Source organism: Neoarius graeffei, chromosome 5 (assembly GCF_027579695.1).
Source record: "Neoarius graeffei isolate fNeoGra1 chromosome 5, fNeoGra1.pri, whole genome shotgun sequence".
NCBI lineage: Eukaryota > Metazoa > Chordata > Actinopteri > Siluriformes > Ariidae > Neoarius > Neoarius graeffei.
This window is the reverse complement of record NC_083573.1, coordinates 30,614,839-30,639,722: the sequence shown is the minus strand read 5'-3', so window position 1 is coordinate 30,639,722 and position 24,884 is coordinate 30,614,839. Positions and strand designations below refer to the sequence as shown.

The 24,884-nt window shown below is 45.7% G+C and overlaps 1 protein-coding gene across 1 annotated transcript in view; it reads left to right on the top strand.

The window, feature by feature from the left end:
* Positions 1–24,884, top strand: part of LOC132886233 (carcinoembryonic antigen-related cell adhesion molecule 2-like) — a 130,140-nt gene that overhangs the window by 68,297 nt on the left and 36,959 nt on the right. Inside the window, exon 3 of the mRNA XM_060920797.1 lies at positions 20,328–20,338. Within this exon, the coding sequence (XP_060776780.1) occupies positions 20,328–20,338 (11 nt within the window). The remainder of the gene's footprint in view (positions 1–20,327; positions 20,339–24,884) is intronic.

Here is a 24,884-nt window from a genome sequence, read left to right as displayed (position 1 = left end):
TGGATGAGACAGAGACATAATTTTATAGCCATTTGTTAAACAGCTGACAGGGAACATAATTAACCGTTCCGGGAACGAAATTTTTTTTGTTCTAACCGGTTCGGGAACGTCTATTTAATGGTGGAACCCAAAACCGGAAACGTTAAAATTCCGTTTCTGTTCGGAATGAACCAATAGGAAAAAAATTCTGGTTCAAAGCCCTGATATATATATATATATATATATATATATATATAGTTATTATGCCTTCGCGTTCTGTTGCCGGCTTTTGCTCCAAAACCCACAAGGATGGGGTAAGTTTATTCAAGTTTCCCAGAGATCCCGAGCTGCATGTGAAGTGGGTGAAGCAAGTCAGGCGCACTCGTGACAAGTGGGAGCCCTCACCAACATCCATCCTGTGCTCTGAACACTTCGATTTGGATTGTTTTGACACCCTTCCCAGCTTAAAAGAATCTCTTGGGTGTTCAGTTCAGCACAAACGTGTGTTACTACCATCAGCAATGCCTACACAGTGTTGCCAGATTGGGAGGTTTCCCGCCCAGTTGGGCGGTTTCAAGTGCATTTTGGTGGGTTTTGAACATATTTTGGGCTGGAAAACGTCAGCAGTATCTGTTGCCAGATACTGCTGAAGTTTTCCAGCCCAAAATATGCTCAAAACCCACCAAAATGCACTTGAAACCGCCCAACTGGGCGGGAAACCTCCCAATCTGGCAACACTGCCAGTATTCCGGAGGGGGTCTACTAGTAGCTATGCCGGATCCAAAGACAGTCCTCCTCTCAGAACATGTGTTGTGAAACGACATAAGATAAAGGTACGTAGAGCTATAGATTCTACATGATAATCATAAATGTAATCATAAAGTCGGCGTGATATCAGTCATGTATTTGTTTGTGAAAGCTTGCGGCTTTCATGTAACTGCCGCCTAGCAATGAGAGGCAAAGGGTAAAGAGGGTAGGCTATCATAGATTCTATTCGGAAGAGATCAACACAATTCTAGACTCCCAGAAGAGGAAGAGCTAGCACTAGAGAGTTCACCGGCGTTTTCATGCGCCATTTCCATTGAGTAGAACCAGAGTAGAACAGCCAGTGAACCGCAGCGTGTTCTTCCGCTGACGTCACAACATGGCCGCGAGCCACGGACCCAGTTTTCTTGCGCTGTGCAATTAAAAGTTGGATATTCGCGTAACAACAGCTTCTTTTCACGTAATTATAACAGAAATCTAACATGTTTGCCATGTTGTATAGTTTATTTAAGAAATTGCATAGAGTCATGTTCGTGTCATCAGCCCTTTAAGTTTGCACAATTTAGAATTGTAGAATTTTTTATTCATTTAATTTGTTAATTCTTCAGAGATGACTTAACTTTTAATAGCAAAAAAGAAACTAAAAATAATTTCTTGTTTATTGTCCATGCACTACACTTTGAACAGGGTGCGGAAGAGTTTTTGCCCATTATATGGAGATATGTATTGAATTTGTGTGGTCATTTTACTTTGTGACACTTTATGTGAATAATGATAACAATAATAACAATAATGAAAAAGATACAATAGTTCTATAGTGAGAATAGTGAGAATAGTACAAAAAAACTTTTTGACCTGGGACTTAAGTCAAGTCAAGTCAACTTTATTGTCAAATATGCTATACATGCTTGACGTACAGCACAGATGAAATTTCAGTCCTCTCTGACCCACAGTGCAAACAGGCAATGCAATAAATAAAAAATAGAATAATTGAAATAAGAATAATTGAAATAAACAATACAAACAGTATAAACACTCTAGATAAGAACTAGACATAGACTAAACACTCATACACACACACACACACACACACACACACACACACACACACACACACACAATTGGAGCAAATAAACAGTCAAGGGCACTTGAGGTATAGCAGGTAAACATGAAATAAGCAGTATAAACAATAAACTTATAGCTGTTAAGGTGAGGTAGTGCGGAATAGTGCAAATGAGCGAGGTAAAGTGAAATGTGCAGTCCCTGAGTTCAGTGTGTTAATGAATGAGAGTGTGTGTGTGTGTGTGTGTGTGTGTGTGTGTGTGTGTGTGTGTGTGTGTGTGTGTTGGGGGGGGAACTGTAAGGGTGACATGTCAGATGCTGAAGGGAGGGCAGGGGGGTGTGCAAGCAGAATCTGTGGCAGGGGACAGAGGGGGGAGGAGGGGCAGAACAGGGAGGGAGTTGAGCCTCCTGACCACCTGGTGAAAGAAACTGTCCTTGAGCCTGTTGGTTTTGGCACGGAGACTCCGCAGTCTCCTCCCCGACGGCAGCAGACTGAAGAGGCTGTGAGATGGGTGGGTGTGGTCACCTGCAATCCTGATGGCTTTGCGGGTGAGGCGGAAGTTATAGATATCCGATAGAGAAGGAAGAGAGACACCAATGATCCTCTCAGCTGCTCTCACGATGCGCTGCAGAGTCTTACAGCAGGACACGGTGCAGGCGTCGTACCACACGGTGATGCAGCTGATCAGGATGTTCTTGATGGTGCCTCTGTAGAATGTGTGCATGATGGGGGCCGGGACTCTTGCTCTCCTCAGTTTGCGGAGGAAGTACAGACGCTGTTGGGCTTTTTTGGCCAGTGATACGGTGTTGTTGCTCCAGGACAGGTCTTCAGAGATGTGCACACCCAGAAACTTGGTGCTGCTCACCCTCTCCACTGCAGCACCATCGATAGATAGTGGAGCATGCTGGGTGTGCGCTCTCCTGAAATCCACAACAATCTCCTTCGTCTTCTCCACGTTCAGGCGGAGATTGTTGTCCTTGCACCACATGGCCAAGCGACTCACTTCTGTAGATTGTCTCATTGCCATTGTTGATGAGACCCACCACAGTCGTGCCATCCACAAACTTAATGAAGAGATTAGAGCTGGATGTTGGTGTGCAGTCATGGGTCAGCAGAGTGAAGAGGAGGGAGCTCAGCACACATCCTTGGGGGGCCCCCGTGTTCAATGTGATGGTGCTGGAGGAGTTGCTGCCAACCTGTACAGCCTGTGGTCTCCCTGTCAGGAAGTTCAGCAGCCAGTTGCACAGAGAGGTGTTGAGTCCCAGCTGGTCCAGTTTATGAATGAGCTGCTGAGGAATGATTGTGTTGAATGCTGAGCTAAAGTCTATGAACATCATTCTGACATACAAGTCTTTTGTCTCCAGGTGGGTGAGGGCTGAGTGGAGGGCAGTGGAGATGGCGTCATCGGTCGAATGGTTGGACTGATATGCAAACTGGAAAGGGTCCAGGGCGGGGGGAGGGGAGACTTGATATGCCGCATAACTAGCCGCTCGAAGCACTTCATGAGGATGGTAGTGAGTGCGACAGGGTGGTAATCATTGAAGCAGGAGGGAGACGGCTTCTTCGGGACCGGGATGATGGTGGTGGCTTTGAGGCACGTGGGGACAACAGCCTGGCTCAATGAGATGTTGACGATGTCTGTAAAGACATCTGTGAGCTCCTCGGCACAGTCTCTCAGGACACGACCAGGAATGTTATCAAGACCCGGGGCTTTCCATGCATTTGTTGTCCTGAGAGCTCTCCTCATGCTGTCTGGGGACAGCGTCAACACCTGGTCGTCGGGAGATGGTGGGGTCTTCTGTGCCATGGTGCTGTTGTCTGCCTCAAAGTGATCAAAGAAGTTGTTCAACTGATTCAGCAGAGACGTGGAATTGTCACAGGTCTGCGGCGAGGGCTTGTAGTCTGTGATGGTCTGAATTCCCCGCCACAGGTTCCTGGTGTCTCTGCTGTTGTTGAAATAGTCAGCAATGTACTTGGAATACTGTCTCTTGGCCACCCTGATGCCTCGTGACAGGTTGGCCCTAGCTGTCCTCAGGCCCACCTCATCCCCAGCTCTGAAGGCGGCGTTCCGAGCCCACAGGAGCCTGTGGACTTCCCCTGTCAGCCATGGTTTCTTACTTACTTACCATGTCGAGCTAGCTCGGCTAAGCCTCGACACATGTTTTCTCCATTCTTCTTTGTCGCTCATTAGGGTGGGGAGGTCTGCAATCTGGCAGCCGATGTCGTCTGCTATTTGCTCTGGGTATGTCCTCTTGGGGCGACCCTGCGATCTCCTTCCATGGGAGGGTGTCCATAAAACTATTTCACCAGCCAGTTCCTGCTTGGTGCTGCCAGCAATGCCCAGCAAAACACAGTCTCTGTTGTCTGATAGGGTGGCTGAGGGGTGGGATGTTGGCGTAGAGTTCTTTGTTCGTGGTATGATCACGCCAGGACCTGCTTAGAGCTGCGCATAGCATACGGGTGTAGGCCCCATCCAACTTCCTCTCCAGTTCAGAAGTCAGGGTCCAGGAGATTGAGCCATATGTAAGGACTGACTCCACTGTCGCCCTGAAGAAGTTCCTCTTTAGGTCGTCTGGGAGGGTTGATTACCAAATCTTATCCATTCCATTAAGGGCTCTCCATGCTTTTCTGAGTCTAATGTCGACGTCTCATTCAGTCGAGGCAATGTAGCTACCAAGGTACTTAAAATCATCCACCTGTTTGATCTTTTCACTGCTCAGACTGCTCATACCTGCCGATGCATCTTGGTTCAGGCACATAAACTCCGTTTTCTCAGCATTAACTCAGAGCCCGATTTCTTTGGCTAGCTTCTCAATGCTATGAAGGAGTGAGGTTGCATCTCTTAGTTCGTCTGTGAGGATTGCAATGTCATCAGCATAGTCAGCATCTGTGATCTTCTGAGCTGGATGCCGTCTGCTTCTCCATTCGGTGAGAGTAAAGCCGAGTTCCATGTTGTTGTCGAGGGCTTTTCTTAGGACATAGTCCAGGCAGATGATGAAAAGAAAAGGGGCCAGGGTGTCTCCTTGCAGGACTCCAGTGGTGATTTCGAAGAAGTCAGTGTCTCCATTGGGAGAGTGTACCATAGACTGGGTGTTTTTGTATAGCATCATGATGGCGTCTACTGTTTCCCTTGGTATTCCATATGCGGTCAGGATCTCCTCCATTTTTCCACAGTATATGGAATCAAAGGCTTTAGAGAAGTCGACAAACAGTAGGGTTGCAGGAAGATTTTTCATGTTTACTCCTTCTAATATCCTACGGATGGTCAGTATCTGTCCGGAGGTAGATCTGTTTGCTCTGAAACCATTTTGGTTCTTCCTCAGTATAGGGTCGACTTCTGGGCGTACTCTGTTCAGTAGCATCAGGTTGTAGATTTTCGCCGCAATTGCGGTGAGTGTGATGCCTCTATAGTTCTTTGTGATCCCGAGGTTACCCTTTTTGGGGAAAGGGAGTATGCAGCCTTCAGACCATCTCGCAATGGGATCCTGATTATAGACGCTGTTAGCCATATCTAATAGGGCGTGATGGAATTCTTCTAGCTTCCATACTTCAGCTGGTGTCTCGTTGAGTCCGCAGGCTTTACCATTTTGAATGCAGCGGATTGCCAACTTGAGTTCTTACATTGTAAAGGGGCCTTTCTTTATATTAAGCTCATTTGCAACTACTGGTGTCACTTGCTCATTGGAGATTACAGGTGGCTTATCAAGCAGGTCTTTGTCGTTGTTGCCAAAGCTGAAGTCACTCTTCCTGGCTCGAGGCTTTCAATTTGCCTTGGGTGATGTTTTTCCTCCCACTGATTTCCTTGATAGTCTTCCATGCTTCAGCTGCCTTTTTATTGCTAGAAGTGGTTCTGATGTGGTCGATCTTTCTCTGCAGGTATTCCGTTTGCTCAATTTCATATGAGCCTTTGAGCGCCGCCCAAGCATCTTCAAATTGCTTAACATTTTCAAGAGAAGGAAGAGAGGTTTTAAGCTGTGCAGCTGTGTGCAGATCATGGCGTTTTTGGCATATCTCTGCTGATTCCCATGTTTTTTGTTTCTTTGCCTTGGGTTTCAGCGGGATGGTGTGTTTGGCTGTTTCCCTGCAAGCTATTTCAAAATTTTCGTAGGTGGAATTTACAGAAGGGATTGATGTAGAGTCTTGGAGGGAAGCAAATCTGTTATTCAGCTGGATAACAAAGGCCTCGTGGCTCTTAGGATTTGTCTTTAGCGTTGACCAGTCATAGGGGACCGCAGTGCTTGATTTCTTCTTATTTGTACGAAGACTCAGGCAGATTTGAGACAATGGTTTCTGACTGGCCCAAATGGAGATGGCGAGCATTACACAACACGGATAATACTCTTACATGACACTCGGTGTTATGTTTAGTCACGTTCATGATCTTGTTGAATTTTTTTCTGCTGTTTCTCTGGTTTCCAGACTTGGATTACATTTTGGATTATGATTTTTTTTGCTTGCCATGTTTTGGAACTTTTTGACTGGGACTTGACTCAGGACTGTTTTCCTGACTTTGCCTTTTTGTCTGCTCTTCTGGGATTTCTCTTGGGAGCATTGTGACTGTTATACTGCATCCTCTCCACTTCTCTTGGAACTGGCCAGGATACTTCTCACTGTGCTGCTGTGCTTGCTTCCTGCCTGTTCACCTCCAGGCTTCAGGTACGTCTCCATTCCTATCCGTATTTCGATAGCTGCTCATTGGGTACAATCAGCACCTGTGGCCTCCAGGTCATGAAACATTCACCACTTGAAGATAAACTTCATATCTTCACACCATCGTGTGATATCCCCCATATATAAGAGTTTCATCTAGATCTGACGCTTACAGTACAAGTTACCTGTCAAAATGTTGAAGTGTACTCTTATGCTCCACTTGTTCTGTTGGTGGAATATGTTTAGAAATGCGTGATTGGATATCCTAAATGAACAGGATGTTCACATAATTTATTTCAAAATGACATGACTTGAGCATTTTGATATCCAAACCAAATTAATATTATACCATATAGGTAGTGAGTGAATTTTTTTTCTCTTCCCTTTAAGGTGTTTCAGTTTCCTACTGTGATCAAGCAGCTACAGTGGGGTCCAAGAGTTTGAGATTTTTTTTTTTAACAGAAGGTTTTAGAGTTTTGAAATATTTGAAACAAAGAAAGTAAAAGTTCAATACCTTGAATATTTAATATTCCAATTCTGTACTATTTCTAGATCCCTATTTAAAATTTGCAATATTAACCATGTTAACTGCTTTATATAAAAGGTCAGATGTTCCTTATGCCTAATCTTTTTGTCTGAAGCATGTGTTCAGACGACACTCAGATGGGTTTAATATAAAATGGAGCATAAAATCTTGCACAAATTTGTGGAGTCTGCAGCCAGGTTTTCATTGCAGTTTTGCACACAACAGAAGTGATTTTTTTTTTTAACAAATTTTGACAATACACAATTGCGAATGTGTAAATGAGTTTTTGGTCTGTTAAAGCTAGGTTTTCTCCTCTTGTGATAGTTTTTCCTTTTGTGATAACTCTTACAAAGCACTCTTTTTTTTCGGAAAGGTAGTATTTCCATTTGTTCTTTACATCTTACGATTTAAATGTGTTTCCATTTTAATTTTCTGAAATATTGCTTCAGGCGGCACGGTGGTGTAGTGGTTAGCGCTGTCGCCTCACAGCAAGAAGGTCCTGGGTTCGAGCCCCGGGGCTGGCGAGGGCCTTTCTGTGCGGAGTTTGCATGTTCTCCCCGTGCCCGCGTGGGTTTCCTCCGGGTGCTCCGGTTTCCCCCACAGTCCAAAGACATGCAGGTTAGGTTAACTGGTGACTCTAAATTGACCGTAGGTGTGAATGTGAGTGTGAATGGTTGTCTGTGTCTATGTGTCAGCCCTGTGATGACCTGGCGACTTGTCCAGGGTGTACCCCGCCTTTCGCCCATAGTCAGCTGGGATAGGCTCCAGCTTGCCTGCGACCCTGTAGAAGGATAAAGCGGCTAGAGATAATGAGATGAGATGAGATATTGCTTCATGGAATCATCTAAAACAGGGCTTTTTAAAGTGTGGGGCGCGCCTCCCCTAGAGGGCGCCAGAGTTCTTCGGGGGGGGGGCGCAACGTGAGGAAAAATAAACCAGAATAAGTTACTATTGTGGACATTTAGCGAACTTCAGCTAGCCTTTGCCAGAGACGAAATGGATCGATTTTTAGTACCTAAAGCTACAGTGAGTGAGGAGACAGAGTCTGGGCCAAGCAAAAAAAGAAGGAAGTATGACCACGATTATTTAAAGTTTGGATTTTCATGGACTGGATCTGAAGATGCTCCACTGCCACAGTGTTACCCCTTTTCCACAAAATCAGTTCCAGGGCTGGTTCGGGGCCAGTGCTGGTGCTGGTTCACAACTCGTTCAACTTGCGAGCCAGCTGAGAACCAGTTTGCTTTTCCATAGCTCACGGTGCTAAGGGAAGCCACGTCATTACGTTGCTGTATACGTCAGTTACATCGTTGTATACGTCAGTTACGTCGGTACGTTTGCATAAACCTTGGCACAAATATCGAAGCAAAAACAACACGGAAGAAGCAGCAGCAGCAACAACAACAATAATAATAATAATGGATGACTTCGCGTTTGTACAGCTGCTGCTTCTCGTCGCTTAAAAATGGCGAGCTTTCACGGTCTTGTTATTGTTGTTGGTCTTAACAACTCCGCCCCCCCGCTGACGTAAGTGGTTCTTTCCTCTGGCCCAGCAGAGAGTTGGTGCTAGCCTGGAACTGGTTTTTCTGGCCCCAGAGCCAGTTCTTTTTCAGTGGAAACAGAAAACCCGGTTCCAAACTAAGCACTGGCCCCGAACCAGCCCTGGAACTGCTTTTGTGGAAAAGGGGCATCAGTTGTCTGCCAAGAGGTGCTAGCTAACGATGCTATGAGATGTTTAAAATGTGTAAAACAAGATGTTTTAAAAAAAAGCACAAATGTTTAAAATGTGTAAAAAAAGAGATGTTTTAAAAAGCACAAATGTTTAAAATGTGTAAAAAAAGAGGTTTTAAAAAAGCACAAATGTTTAACATGTGTAAAAAAGATGTTTTAAAAAGCACAAATGTTTAAAATGTGTAAAAAAGAGGTTTTAAAAAAGCACAGATGTTTAAAATGTGTAAAAAAGAGGTTTTAAAAAGCACAAATGTTTAAAATGTGTAAAAAAGAGGTTTTTAAAAAGCACAGATGTTTAAACTGTGTAAAACAAGATGTTTTAAAAAAGCACAGATGTTTAAAATGTGTAAAACAAGATGTTTTAAAAAAGCACAGATTTTTTAAATGTGTAAAAAAGATGTTTTCAAAAAGCACAGATGTTTAAAATGTGTAAAAGAAAAAAATAAAAATGTGTACAACCATTTTTTTAAATACGAATGGAACATTAAGTATAGCAACAACAAAAATTGTGGTGTGTGTGTGTGGGGGGGTGTTTATTTGCTCTCTGAGGGGGGGCCTGACTCTCCCACACTTTGAAAACCCCTGATCTAAAAAAAAAAAAAAAACACCATGTGAGGTAAAAACTTTTTTTTTGCAATATTTGAGATTGTTTTTGAAATCCATGTATTTCTTGTCTTCTTTTTTTTAGTTCACAATTTCAAATTGCACATTAAGCAGGTTAATGTAAACATGGCTATTGTCAGCTCGAGTTGACACAGCCATTAAAGCACAAAGGGGACATACCAAATACTATAGTGAAAAACTCTGAAATTCGTGTAAATAGTGCAAAGATTCAATTTTTTACTCAAGTTGATGTCGGTAATATAATTTGTAATGAAAATTGTTGCAATAAATTAGAACAGAATGTAAGATAGAAGCTTTTTCACTAGTACACTCAGACTTTTGGATCCCACTGTCTATAACTAATGAACAAGTTAATTTAGGCTTCAAAAGTAAGCCACATACCAGAAAAACTGCAAAACCTCACTGCCCATCTTCCCTAATGCACCCATTACTGACATCGCTGAGAAGGATAGCTCATCACATTAGGAATATTTGTCTTCCTCACCCCCGTGTCTTGCTCTGCCTCTTTCTCTCTGCAGTCTTGTTCCATTATCTTTCCCCTAAAGAACTCTATATAACTGACAAGATACAAAAAACTGGTTAGATAATTACTGAGGTGAGATTTGTGTTTTATTTATTTATTTTTTCATTAGCACACTGATTCACGATACTGAGACATGTCTGTTTACGGTGAGAACTGCGCTAGTGTACTAGAGCCCGCACTACACTGCCATCAGCCAGCAGAGGGCGACAGCAGCACACAATGAGATCAGCCTTTCAGGAGAAATCAGCTGCCCAGTATCCTCCTGGTTGATTAAGCTGGATTGCCTGCACCTCCCAGGCAGGTTACTTAAGGCCATTTCATGACCCAGTCCTTCGTCACACCTTTGCAGTGGGGTGACCAGTACAATATGTAAGGATTAAGAACGATAAAAAAAAGAGAGGAAAGTGAAAACTACACACTGAAGTGTTCTAAATTGCAGAAGCAGATTCTGCTTTTGATATTTTATTTATTCTGGTTTAGTGAAAAGATTTGAGACCCGCTTGTGACTTTTCCCTCCCAAAGTACATGAATCACATTCAAACCCTTCCTTTAGCCTATCAAATCAATCTATAAACTCGTACTTGTTTAGGTTTTCATTGGAGTTTGCGATTGGGTCCACACTTAACTGTCCTATAACAGTGTGTTGACCAGTGTGTTTGTCACTTCTCTCAAAGGTTGATGAATGATTATGTCAGTGTTGTAGTTGAATCACTAAACCTCGAGTCTGAGTCCAGTCTCACGTCCCTAGTGTTCAAGTCTGAGTCAAGTCCAAGTCATTAAAAAAAATTCGAGTTGAGTCCACTCTTGGTCTGAGTCGAGTTCCAGTCGAATCCAACACTCCAACCGCACCATTTGACGGTGGCCGTTTTAGCGCCATTAAAATTCGTTTGTTCCTGAACAGGACGTATGAACAGGTGAATGTGCATTCTCTTTGTCAGAAAGTGTGAAGTATTCTGTCAGAGATGGTTGGAAGTGCAGAAGGTGTGTTTGTTAATACACGTAAAGACAGGCAAACAATCCAGAACACCAGGCAAAATTGTTAAACAGTGAAACAGGCAATAGGTCGAGCGAGGCACAAACAGGCCATCATAGATGAGGCAGAATCAAAGAGGAGAAACAGAAAATCTCATTATCTCTAGCCGCTTTATCCTTCTACAGGGTCGCAGGCAAGCTGGAGCCTATCCCAGCTGACTACGGGCGAAAGGTGGGGTACACCCTGGACAAGTCGCCAGGTCATCATAGGGCTGACACATAGACACAGACAACCATTCACACTCACATTCACACCTACGGTCAATTTAGAGTCACCAGTTAACCTAACCTGCATGTCTTTGGACTGTGGGGGAAACTGGAGCACCCGGAGGAAACCCACGCGGACACGGGGAGAACATGCAAACTCTACACAGAAAGGCCCTCGCCGGCCACGGGGCTCGAGCCCGGACCTTCTTGCTGTGAGGCGACAGTGCTAACTACTTCACCACCGTGCCGCCCACAGAAAATCAGGAAACCAAACAAGGAAATAAGGCTCAGTAATGTGTCAGCAATGCAACTCAATACTTTGCAAAGTGCGTGCGTTTTCACAGTTTTTATATAGGCGTGCTGATTGAGCCTTAATCATGTGTAGGTGTGAGTTATTTACAGTGCGTGTGTGCAAGTCCACTTGGCGCGCGCTGGTCGAAGTGTGTCCGAGAGTCTATCTGATGCACACACCAAGGCGCGCAGGTGTGACACTCTTACATGAAATTAGTACAAAATTAATGTAGATATAAATATCTCATGCCAAATTATTATGGCATGTTACCAAAAAAATAAAGAAAAAATCTGAGTACTCGTCTCCATTTTCCGAGTCCTAATGCAGTTAATGCACGAGTCCGAGTCCAAGTCATCAGTGCTCAAGTCTGAGTCGAGTCACGAGTCCTTAAAATTAGGGCACGAGTTGGACTCGAGTCCGAGTCCTGGACTCGAGTACTACAAGCCTGGATTGTGTGTTTGTATCCCAGGGGCGTAGCAAGGACATTATTTCTGGGGTGGCCAGCTCTGGCCAGTCTTTTATTTGGGGTGGCACTTGATTGTCAAAAACTACTATTTTAAAACTCTCACACTGCATCACTCAGAGCAGCAGTTTTCTAATGGCTTATCTAGCCATAAACAATGGATTGAACCTTCTTATGGACACTAATGATGTCTTATTGATAATCCCATGTTATTGGAATGGGTGCTTAGATAATGTGCGAGTGCGATGTGTCATGATTATGTGAGGGGGGTTTGGGACCTTAACATGAGATGGGGATGTTTTTAGTGCAAATGACAGAAAGACACGATATGAATTGTCATTTTAGGCGATAATTTATTTAGGTAAACTGTAGCATTTTAAGTGCAATATTCCATTCATTTGCGATAATATATACATATGTATATATAAAGGGAGAGAAAAGCAAAAACATTACATCACACACACATGTCCCATAATACATAAAGAAAAACAAATATCAACTAGACAGGGACACTCTAACGAGTGCAAACCCCGCCTTTTCCCTATTAAAATACATTGGGCGAAAATTTCGAAGTTCTGCCATGACCTTGACCTTTGACCTCCAAAATTTAATGGTTTCCTTCCTGGGTGATTGGCAACACATGTACAAAATTTGGTCCAAATCGATCCATTGGTTCTTGAGATATCTTGCAGACACACACACAGACAGACAGACAGACAGACAGACAGACAGACAGACAGATACACACAGACTGACGCAGGTGAAAATAATAACCCCTCCGACTACTGTTGGCGGGGTTAACAATATGTACAATGTACATTGAACAGTATCACTACAAACAGTGAACAATATCACTAGCTTACTACATCAAACAGATTGTGGTGCTGAATGAAAACAGAGCACTGACAAACCAGGTCTAGAAGGGGCACTCTTTGTTTGCTTGTGTATGAGTGAGTGAGTGTAAGTAGAGCCATGTAAATAATTTTACATAATTGTCTTTTGTGTTTCTGAGCTGATTTGTTATTCTTGAGAACATATCTGAGAGTGTCTGTCTGGGAAACTGACCAGTTATGTCTAAATAGAACAGACATGTATTAACATTGCAATACCCATGTCCCATAATACACTCTAGGAAAAACTAAAGATGTAAGATGAACAATATCATTACCTCTTTATTGTTGAGGCTGTTTATGATCCAGAACTGGCAGGTATAACAAACAGATGCTGGTTACTTAGCTGTTAGTTTACAGCAGCTGTATTCTCCGGTTGTGATGATTTCTAGCAAATCGATCAACAAACTCATCTCAATTTAAAGTCGCTGCCCTCCTGTGTTCTGTGCTCAACACCCCAAGATCACTCAGCCTATCCTCTCCCACTGTAATTCTCAGGTGTGTTTTGACAAGCTTCAAGCAGGAAAAACTGCGTTCACAAGCAGCTGTGCTAACAGGTATTGCCAGTGCAATTTTGCAAAGCCTGGAGAAAACAAAGACCTCCTGGTATGGTTCAATAAAAGCTGCCAGGTCTACAATTGTAGGTGGTCTCTGCATCCCTTGTTTTACCTTATGATCTAAAACTCTTTTAATTTGGTAGAGCTCATGCTCAAGGTCGACAAGGTCACACCCATACAATTTGGCAAATGCAAAAAGGCTATCTTTGTCACAGAAGCTTTTGCTACTTGGATTTAAAGCTTGTATTCCACGCATTATGTCACAATTCTGATTGGAGAATCTGTTCCTGAGCTCACTGAGCATCCGGTCCAAAACCAGATTAAAGATTCCTGTCCTGTAATAATCTTTGCCATTGCCTGTTTCTTGGCTGCGCACAGTAGACAGAACATGGCATCCCTGTAGCTTTGAACTTAGTGTTCTCTTACGTTTTGGAGCAGTGTCTATAGAGACCTCACATTGCTTTGCAAGCTCCAAAACAGTGTCCCACAAATCACCAAACACCTGCTCACTCCTGTAAGTACTAATAAGTGCCTCCATAAAATCCACTGCTTTGGCCAAATCAAGAGAGGAAGACTGGAGCATGTCTGACAGTAATTTTGCACCTCCCAGAAGTTTCTTAAATATGGCAAGAAATACAATGAATTGGAAATCAATCTGAGGCAAAAGGCCTCTAGCACCTACTCACTCTCGCCACTGTTCTCATCACCCAGTTCCTCAAGCACCTTTACAACTGCTGGCAACCTATCCCACAAATTACGGCAGGCATAATATCTGGAGACCCACCGTGTGTCACTCAACACTTGCAACTCTCTGGGTGCACCTGTATACATCTCCTGTTGCACCTGTAACCATTTGGGATGCACTGCCGAGCTAGACATGTAGATGTACAGCTGTTTTAACAAGGAAAAGAAGCATTCAGCCTCTGGGATCCCTCTCACGGTGTCCACAAGCACCAGATTAAGGCAATGCGTGTTACAGTGAATGTAGAAAGCCAGCTTTGTTACTTCCTTAATTCGGGCCTGCACACCGCTGTGCTTGCCACTCATGACTGCAGCCCCGTCATAAGACTGCCCAACAAGGTTACTCTTATATTCTAGACCATATCTTGACAAGAGGTGAATTATTTTTTTTGTCAAGCTCTCTGCATCTAGCTTCTCTGCTACCTCGAATTCCAAAAAACTTTCAAGGATTTCACCATTGTAATAGTATCTCAAAACAAAAGACATTTGTTCCATTTTTTTTTTGTCTTTAGTCTCATCCACAAGTATGCTAAAAGAACCACTTTCCTTGACTTCTTTTATTATTGATGTGCGCACCATCTCTCCTAAGCATGACAAAATCTCATTTTGTATGTCAGGACGTGTATATTTAGCATTTCTGGGACCATCCATCTTTTTCAAAATCTTTTCGTCATGGTTTGCTATGATATTCAACATACCCAAAAAGTTCTTTTTCCTGCTTGAGGCCACAGATTCACGATGCCCTCGAAGAGCAATGTTCTCGGTTGCACAATGAAGAACCACTTCAGCAAGAGTTTTGATGTACCCCCTGTTCTCTTGTACAGTTTTGTTGTACTCTTTATTTAATTGTCCCATTAGAGATCCCTGATTTTTTTCTGTGATTTGGTGTTCTTTCCATGCTAGCATGGCATTCTTGTGATGCTCAGATCTACTATGTGCAGCATACCCTCCGTCTGTATAGGTAGCTTTTTTCCAGTTTTTGAAACCTGAACCTGAAGTAAATGTAGACTCAACATGGCCAGGTAAACTGAAAGGCCTGCAAGCATAGCAAAAGGTAGAGTCTTCACTTATGGAATATTCTAACCAGGGGTGGACTGCATACCACTCACCCTTGAAGCTCCTGTTTCGGTCTCCCTGGAGTGTCTTGGGGAAATTGAGTTGAGGTTGCACTGGAGTTTCACCCTTGGACTTGGAAATGTCTGTAAAACACCAGAGAATCCCATTAGTATCAGCTTTTAACATAAATGCTATCCACTTCCAATTACATGTTGTTCTTTTGTTGTTTTTTAAGACTAAACATGCAATCATTAACATCTTACAGATTGAATAAATATATGTTTATTATATGGCCAGCCTTAAAATTATTTTTGTTTGCCATAACCCGACTGACCCTGTCCCATTCTTCAGCCACTGATAACCACTCACCTGGAGGGCAGACTTGTTTATCATTCAGTTCTCTTCTCCCAGAATCAATCTCCTCCTCCTGCTCTGTCTCTGACAACTTGTCTCCTGAACATTCACTGGCTTCTTCCCTTTCTGCACCTGTTCTGCTTTCTCCACTAGCTCCTTCTGTTTCCCTTACATCTCTTTCTGTGACATTCTCTGTCGTGCTAGTTGCTGCTTGCGGGTCTCTGGTGCGCGTGCTGGCAAAAAAAGCATGGATTTTCCTGTCTCCCCCTGAGGCACTTATCCTTTTCATTGTGTCATCTTTAAAGAAAAGTTTTATACAACATTAACTATAGACTGCTTTTATTTCAATTTCAAGTGTAAACTAGCGACAGTGTGTTATCTATGACTAAGTGACACCAGGGAATGGACTTAAGCTAACTAGCTAGAGCTAGCTCGCTAGCCAGAGATAATCTTACAAGTTTGTAAAAAAAAAAACAGCGGCAGCCTAACTCAACTCACTCTGCCACAATTCCTCAATGTCAACACATTCTTGCACATTAAATTGAGTGTGAAGATAACTATACGATCTTATCATTTCAATGATCCTTTCAAGTATCACCAACTTACTCACCTGTTAGTTACAGTACAGTGCTATCCAGTGGTTAGCTGCTAGTTTCCATTGAAGCACTGTCAGAATGCAGGCACGTTGGTTTGTGTCTTGCGCTGTTGATGGGGGCATGGCCCAACATGTTGCGAATACGGGGCTTGTAGCGTAAGTTACAAATGACAATATAAGACTACTTAATTAAAAAAATAATAATGCATTTATTTCAGCTTTATAGGCTACCTTTTCTGTTCAGGAGGTTTTTTTTTTTTGCCGTGCCGTGAGGTTGGGGGGGCCGGCAGGGCAGCAATTCTCTGACCAATGGTGGCCGTAGCCACACCCCTGTTGTATCCTCAGACTTGTGGCTAGACAAATAAACCATAGGCCCCGTAAAGTGGGCCTATGGTTTATTTGTCTAGGGAGTTTGTTAAGAGTTTCCACCATGGAACGTGGGCTTGGTGATTTGTGCAGTCTGTAACATGCTCATATGCGAGGCAGCTCAAGACAGTGGATGGCTGTAATGTTTCCTGTTTTGTAAGCTCAGAAATGCATCATTCCAGAAACTTGTTGGCTGCTGCTGCACTTCTTTGGCTGTTGGGGCCACCTTGTTGGGTTGCTTCGCTGTCAGCTGCTTGCGTTTAGCTCCTAACTCCCTGCTGTTTGGCTAACGCTGGCTGTTTTTTTTAAATTTTTTAAAATAAACCATTCTACATCTGTGCTACTGTGTGGGACACTTTTCCTCTGTGTCGTCTGGTGTGCTTGGTGTCTGTTGTGCGTGTGTTAGAGTGTGGGTTGAATAGCATCTTGTGGGTGTGTATGAAATGGCATACTATCAATTGTTTTCAGATTTTGTTGTTTAATTTTCTATAAGTGTAGCCTGTGGAATTTGTACCACACAGGACACAAACTATCTGGGGTTTGTTATCTTTATTTTCCAATCAAAGTGCAATAAATAAATTAAAAAATGCAAAGCCTCTTGCATCAATTCTTATATTCCAGCTCATACGACTGCATAGCCAAAGATTCCATTCAAACTTACTACAAAAAATAAAAATAAAAAATACGGCAGTGGGCTTATCTACAAAATGAAAAGGTAGACAAGATTTTAGGAATGTGTGTGGCAGCGGGGGCGTGGTCAAGCGCCGGTCTGTGACAGGAGGGCGGAGTTGGGGAAGGTAAGTGGCAGAATCGCTTCACCTGAGTGTAATTAACCTGTGTTTTGTGTGTGTTCTCCCCAGTAAACTGCGCCCTATTTAAGGAGGGAGAGTGAGAGCGGAGGGGGGTGGTTGCCGAGAGGAGACTACGGCGTGATTGTGTGTGAATCTCCGAGTATTGGTTTTTGAGTGTTAGACTGAAAAGTTTGGCAATAAAAGCCGTATATTGCATCCTGATCTCTGTCCTGCCGTCTTCTGTGCTCCACCCACACGTTGTTCTCGCTACAGTGGTGCCGAAACCCAGGAAAGGTGGAGCATCTGTCCTGCAGCCCCATGGAATCCTCCCCGTTCGCGGACTTGGTCCACGCCCTCGCCACGGCTCAGCAGAGCCAGCACCAGGCACTCGTCACGCTCCGGAAGGAGCAGGAGCGCCGCTTCGAAGCCCTGGTGCTGGCTCAGCAGGAAGACCGAGAGGCGTTCCGGCGCCTCCTCACGTCGGTGGGGTCCACCAGCGCCCCGGCCGTGGGCCCATCTCCCATCACCTTGACCAAGATGGGCCCGCAGGACGACCCCGAGGCTTTCATCGCGTTGTTCGAGCAGGTCGCCGAAGCCTCGGGGTGGCCGATGGAGCAGCGCGCGGCGCGCCTCCTCCCCCTCCTGACGGGAGAAGCGCAGTTAGCCGCACTACAGCTCCCCGCCGACTACCGGCTGGCCTACGCCGACCTTCGCCGGGCTGTCCTCCAGCGTGTGGGGCGCACGCCGGAGCAGCAGCGCCAGCGCTTCCGCGCACTACAGATGGAGGAAGTCGGCAGCCCGTTCGCGTTCGGCCAGCAGCTCCGGGATGCCTGCTGGCGGTGGCTGAGGGCCGAAGATCGCGACGCCGAGGGAATCATCGACCAGGTGGCGCTGGAACAGTTCATCGCCCACCTGCCCGCTGGAACCGTGGAGTGGGTCCAGTGCTACCGCCCGGCGTCGCTGGATCAGGCCGTAGGACTGGCGGAGGATCATCTGGCGGCTGTCCCGGCGGCAGGACAACGGATGACATCATCTTCTCTCTCTCTCTCTCTCTCTCTCTCTCTCTCGCTCGCTCTCTCTTCCCCCTCCTCCCGTGTCCCATCCTCGCCCCATTCCCCCACCACGGAGGCGGGGGCCGGCTCCACCCCAGCCGGCCCGCCGCACCCATGGTGCCCTCCCGTTTCTCCCTTCTGTGTCTGTCTCTCTCCCCCCCCCCCCCCCCCAGGTGAGTGACCCTCAAACCACAGCTGCAGAGGGGAGGCCCGGGCCGGTTTGCTGGCGCTGCGGGGAACCGGGCCACCTGCAGCAACAGTGTGCCGCGATGGAGGTGGGGGCGGTGGTTCGGATCCCCGACGCGCCAGAGACTGCCCTCGATCAGGCCGGAGCGTATCGCATACCGGTAAGTGTACAAGGGGCGACATATCAGGTGTTGGTGGATTCGGGTTGCAGTCAGACCTCGATCCGCCAAAGCCTGGTGCAAGACGAGGCATTGGGGGGAGCACAAGGGGTGAAGGTGTTGTGTGTGCACGGGGATATTCACTGCTACCCGTTGGTGTCGGTCCACATACATTTCAGAGAGGAAAAATCAATAGTGAAGGCGGCGGTTAATCCTCGCCTTACCCACTCTTTGATCTTGGGGACTGATTGGCCGGGATTTCGGGGGTTGATGGCACGCCTAGTAAAGAGTGGGTCCTGCTGGTTATCAGGGGAGGGTCCCGGTGTCGCTTTGGCTGGGGCTGCGGTCGCAGAGCCGTCTACATCATCTCCGCGACAGAGGGAGGAGCCCCCGGCCCCTCCTCTTTCTATTGGGGAATCCCTCGCGGATTTCCCACTGCAACAATTGCGAGACGAGACTCTGCGACACGCGTTTGACCAAGTGAGAGTAATCGATGGTCAAACGCTCCTGCCGAACGCCACCCCGTCCTTCCCCTATTTTTCCATTTTAAAGGATAGGTTATACCGAGTGACGCAGGACACTCAGACGAAAGAGCGAGTCACCCAATTGCTAATTCCAAAGAGCCGCTGGGAATTGGTATTCCAGGCGGCTCACTTTAATCCCATGGCGGGACACCTCGGGCAGGATAAAACACTCGCCCGGATAATGGCCCGATTCTATTGGCCGGGGATTCGCGGCGACGTCCGTAAGTGGTGTACGGCGTGCCGCGAATGCCAGTTAGTAAATCCAGTGGCCATTCCAAAAGCGCCCTTGCGCCCCCTACCATTAATTGAAACCCCGTTTGAAAGAATTGGGATGGATCTCGTCAGGCCATTAGATCGGTCAACACGAGGGTACCGCTTTATATTGGTTCTGGTGGACTATGCAACGCGATACCCGGAAGCGGTGCCTCTTCACAATATCTCCACACGTAGTATTGCAGAGGCCCTCTTCCACGTCATCTCCCGGGTTGGAATCCCGAAAGAGATTCTGACTGACCAAGGCACCTCGTTTATGTCACGAACACTGACCGAACTGTATGGGCTACTGGGTATTAAGCCGATCCGCACCAGCGTGTATCACCCACAGACGGACGGTTTAGTTGAACGGTTCAATCGCACCCTCAAGAATATTATCAAAAAATTCGTAAGTGAGGACGCACGTAACTGGGATAAGTGGCTCGAACCCTTGCTGTTTGCAGTGCGAGAGGTCCCCCAAGCCTCCACGGGGTTCTCCCCGTTTGAATTATTGTATGGGCGTAAGCCGCACGGCATCTTAGATGTACTGCAGGAAAATTGGGAGGAGGGACCTTCACAGAGCAAAAACGAAATTCAGTACGTTATGGATCTGCACGCAAAACTCCACACGCTCACCCACCTAACTCAGGAGAATTTGCGGCAGGCCCAGGAACGGCAAACCCGCCTGTACAACAAGGGCACGCGCCTTAGAGAGTTCACTCCGGGAGAAGGTACTCGTCCTGTTGCCCACGTTGAGCTCCAAATTAATCGCCAAGTGGCAAGGGCCCTTTGAGGTCACACGGCGAGTCGGGGACGTCGACTATGAGGTTAGGCGAACGGACAGGGAGGGGGCGCTACAGATCTACCACCTCAATCTGCTGAAACTCTGGAACGAGGAGGTCCCCGTGGCGTTGGTGTCGGTAGTTCCGGAGAAGGCGGAGCTGGGGCCGGAGGTCCAAAAAGGGTCACTGGCATCTCGCACCTCTCCGGTCACCTGTGGAGACCACCTCTCCCTGACCCAACTCACGGAGGTCGCCCAGTTGCAGGCTGAGTTTTCAGATGTGTTCTCGCCCCTGCCCGGTCGCACCAACCTCATAGAACACCACATAGAGACGCCCCCGGGGGTGGTAGTGCGTAGCCGTCCTTATAGATTACCCGAACACAAAAAAAAGGTGGTTCGGGAAGAACTTCAGCCCATGCTCGAAATGGGCATCGTTGAGGAGTCCCACAGTGACTGGAGCAGCCCGGTGGTCTTGGTTCCCAAGGCCGATGGCTCAGTCTGGTTCTGTGTGGACTATAGAAAAGTCAACGCGGTGTCTAAATTCGACGCGTACCCAATGCCTCGTATTGATGAGCTGCTCGATCGACTAGGCACGGCTCACTTTTACTCGACACTGGATTTGACGAAGGGATATTGGCAGATCCCCTTGACTCCATTATCCCGGGAAAAAACGGCCTTTTCCACACTGTTCGGCTTACACCAGTTCGTCACACTTCCGTTTGGGCTGTTTGGGGCGCCCGCTATGTTTCAGCGGCTGATGGACCGGGTCCTCCGGTCCCATGCCACCTATGCAGCCGCTTACCTAGACAACATCATTTATAGTAATGACTGGCAGCGGCACCTGCAACACCTGTGGGCCATCCTTAGGTCGCTGAGGCGGGCGGGGCTCACTGCCAACCTGAAGAAGTGTGCGATTGGGCGGGTGGAAGTACGGTATCTGGGCTTCCACTTGGGTAACGGGCAGGTGCGTCCCCAAATTAATAAGACAGCAGCGATTGCGGCCTGCCCGAGGCCCAAGACCAAAAAGGGTGTGAGACAGTTCCTGGGGCTGGCTGGCTATTATCGTAGGTTTATACCTAATTATTCGGACGTCACCAGCCCGCTGACTGACCTCACTAAAAAGGGGGCACCAGATCCGGTCCAGTGGACGGAGCAGTGCCAGCAGGCTTTCTCTGAGGTAAAGGCTGCACTATGTGGGGGGCCACTTTTGCACTCCCCTGACTTCTCTCTCCCTTTTTTGTTACAGACGGATGCGTCGGACAGAGGGCTGGGGGCCGTTTTGTCCCAGCAGGTGGGGGGAGAGGATCGCCCAGTATTATACATCAGCCGAAAGCTGTCAGTGCGTGAGGGGCGCTACAGCACCATCGAGAAAGAGTGCCTGGCGATCAAGTGGGCGGTCCTCGCCCTCCGTTACTACCTGCTGGGGTGCTCTTTCACCCTCTGTTCGGACCACATGCCCCTCCAGTGGCTCCACCGCATGAAGGATGCCAACGCGCAGATCACCTGTTGGTATCTGGCGCTCCAACCTTTCAACTTCAAGGTGGTCCACAGGCCGGGGGCGCAGATGGTCGTGGCGGACTTCCTCTCCCGTCAATGGGGGGAGTCGGCTGCGGGCCGGACGGGCGCCCGGCCTGAGTCGGGCGGTGGGGGTATGTGGCAGCGGGGGTGTGGTCAAGCGCCGGTCTGTGACAGGAGGGCAGAGTTGGGGAAGGTAAGTGGCAGAATCGCTTCACCTGAGTGTAATTAACCTGTGTTTTGTGTGTGTTCTCCCCAGTAAACCACGCCCTATTTAAGGAGGGAGAGTGAGAGCGGAGGGGGGTGGTTGCCAAGAGGAGACTACGGCGTGATTGACTGAAAAGTTTGGCAATAAAAGCCGTATATTGCATCCTGATCTCTGTCCTGCCGTCTTCTGTGCTCCACCCACACGTTGTTCTCGCTACAGTATAATAACCCACTTTGTATCCTTTACAAACTGATTTAACTTTTACATTCACTTACAGGTTTTGTTTTCCTTCTACCAGCTTACACAGCAAATGTGGGCTGAACAATCTTCAAACATCGCAGTAAAATATGACCTCCAACACCATCTCGTGTTCTGAACAGGACATTACAAAATCTCGAGGATTCATAAGAAATCACTCTCTGAACAGCTATTTAACAGAAATTATTCAAATATTGGCCAACCTCACTCAAACAGGTCCCTTCCAGTAAACTATCTCAGGCAAAAAGGCCAAACCAACACCAAACAAGAAATTACTATCGAATCACGGCAATACATTTGCAACATCAAGTAACTTGGGAGCTGTTGCCCCCGACTGGATAACCAAAAATATCTTCCAAGATGTCATTCTCTCATTTACTCTACATTAATACATTTAACCAGGATTTTTTGTTGTACAAATATACCTTGGGTCTTCAAAACAAAAAATATATAAATCTCATGACCAGACTGTAACCATACATCATATAGACCTATTTACTTTTTTTTTTTTACTACCTGGTTACATTAGTTTTAGATTTTTTAATTAACTTTCTAATTGCATTGTAAACTCTCTGTATTGGCCTGGGGCAGGGGGGCAGATTTTCTTTTGTTTGTTTTTTGTTTGGGTTTGTTTTGAGTGTTGCACTTAATTTAAGTTCAGATTTGATTATGTTTGTGTGGTACCACAGAGATTTGAAGAGTTTGTTTATGATTGAGGAAGTTTTTTGTTGGGTTTCTTTCCTGGTGGGATAAAGATTGTGTTGAGGCCATTGTTGCATTATTGCTTTCCAAGACCTATTTCTTAACACCCTCATACTGGAGTCCTTATACCCTCTTAATTTTTTTTTTTAATCTTTCATGACTACAGTGAAATTTTATATGCATTTGAGGAAGCCTGCATCTCTTTCATTTACTTGATTCACCTGAATTGGGGTCAAAAATTCATAGTACTGTTTGAAGTGAGGTTATTCAGAGTTGTTAGATTAAAACCTCAGGTAGGTCTAACAATTGGTAGTAGCCACTGGTCCAGCCACAAATGGATCTCATATACTATGATTCACCATGGCAATTGGTGAGAACAAATGTCATCTTGCTTCCAGGTTTCTCAAATTGTGGTAGGGTGCACCCCTGATAGTGTGCAGACTGTCGGTGCACAAGAAAAATTCTAAAAGCAGAAACTAAAAAAAAAAAAATTAGTTTGTATGCATTTAAACAAAGTTATAATATATTGTATTCTAATGGTTAGACTACAGCAAATTGAAACTATGATACTTTAGACTAATGATTTGCATAACACATCTAATCTGGGTCTCAAAATTCTCTTGATGTAAAACTTTGTGAATTTAATTCAACTTCATCAATCCGTTTAACAAGAAAAGGACACTCCATGTCTGACAGCTGCTTCAGGTTCAGCAGGCAGGAGGAAATGTGAGAAATTCGGGTTTTGTTAAAGAAAACCTGCCAGTGAGCAGATTAGGTTCACAGGGACCCCTTTTCCACCAACTAGGAACAGGTTTCATTCTGGTTTGCGCACGAAATTTTGAACCATTCAGAGCATTTCTGACCAAAAATAAATTGGTTTGAAACCTGAAAAGTTGCCTCCAAGCTTGAACCAAAACATAGCTGGTTTTTCTAGCGTGAACTATGACATCAGTGGGCATGTTATTAGTTAGGAGAGGGAATAGAGTGCAGCAATAGAGAACACAATGGAAAAGGATGCATCTTCAGAAAAAAATGGAGCGAAAAAGCAATATTTGCAATAACAGAACAAAAGCTCACAGGTAATCAATGCACTCTGCCATCTTGCTACTACTGTTTACTTCCATTGTGCAACACCCTCCATTCATGACATCCTTGATTAAAGTGGTTCCACTCAAAACTGGTGAAACTGTGGGCCGGTTTACGAACTGGCAACAAGGTTCAAAGAATCCTGAATGGAACCAAGTCAAAAACCTTTTCCATGTTGGTCAAAAAGCGATAAGTGTCAGTTACTGTGGCAACGGACCCACAGTTTGAGTTACCTCTCTTTCTGGAACAGAAAGCCCAGAGTTCCCCTCATCTCAGGGTTAACAAACTCAGAAATTTCAATAAACCTGTTTTCTGGAATACCCCCAATCACTACTTGGGGGTGAGGTGGTTTCATCACACAGCAAAGTAGATTCACCTGATAAACCCTAGAGAGCATTTAACTCCTCTCCAAAGGACTGTTACTGTGTGGTGTGGGGGACCCTTTTCAAATCCTCAATCCTAGAGGCAGCTGCAGTGAGTTGTTGCTGGAAGGCTGTTTGTGCCCATCATGGCCGTAACCCTGGGACACTCTGTTAGACACCACTGGTGGCTGTCAAGAAGGTGACCTTCTGAGTAATGCACACAGAGGGCCATTCTTATTCAGTTATGAGGTACAGGTCGGCCAGAATGGCTGCAGCAAGATGCTTGCATAAGCAAATACCCAGTCAAGGAAGAAGTTTGCAGGGGCCTTTGAAAAAGATTTTAAGGGGTTGGGCTGGAGAGCTGGGGGAGAATTACCTCAACTGGAAGATAGTGAATGATGGAAGGAGCACTTTAAGGAAGTTAGTGAAAGTGACAGAAAATCTCTCCCATAAAAACAGCATTAAAATGCAATCTCTTGTGGATTGTTTTTCACACAAGACACTCAAGTGACATAAGTGCGATACAGTGAAGGTTTTGCTTTTAGTGTAGTGCATTGTCTGCATATCACAAATGAAAAGCAATACCATTTGTGTATTT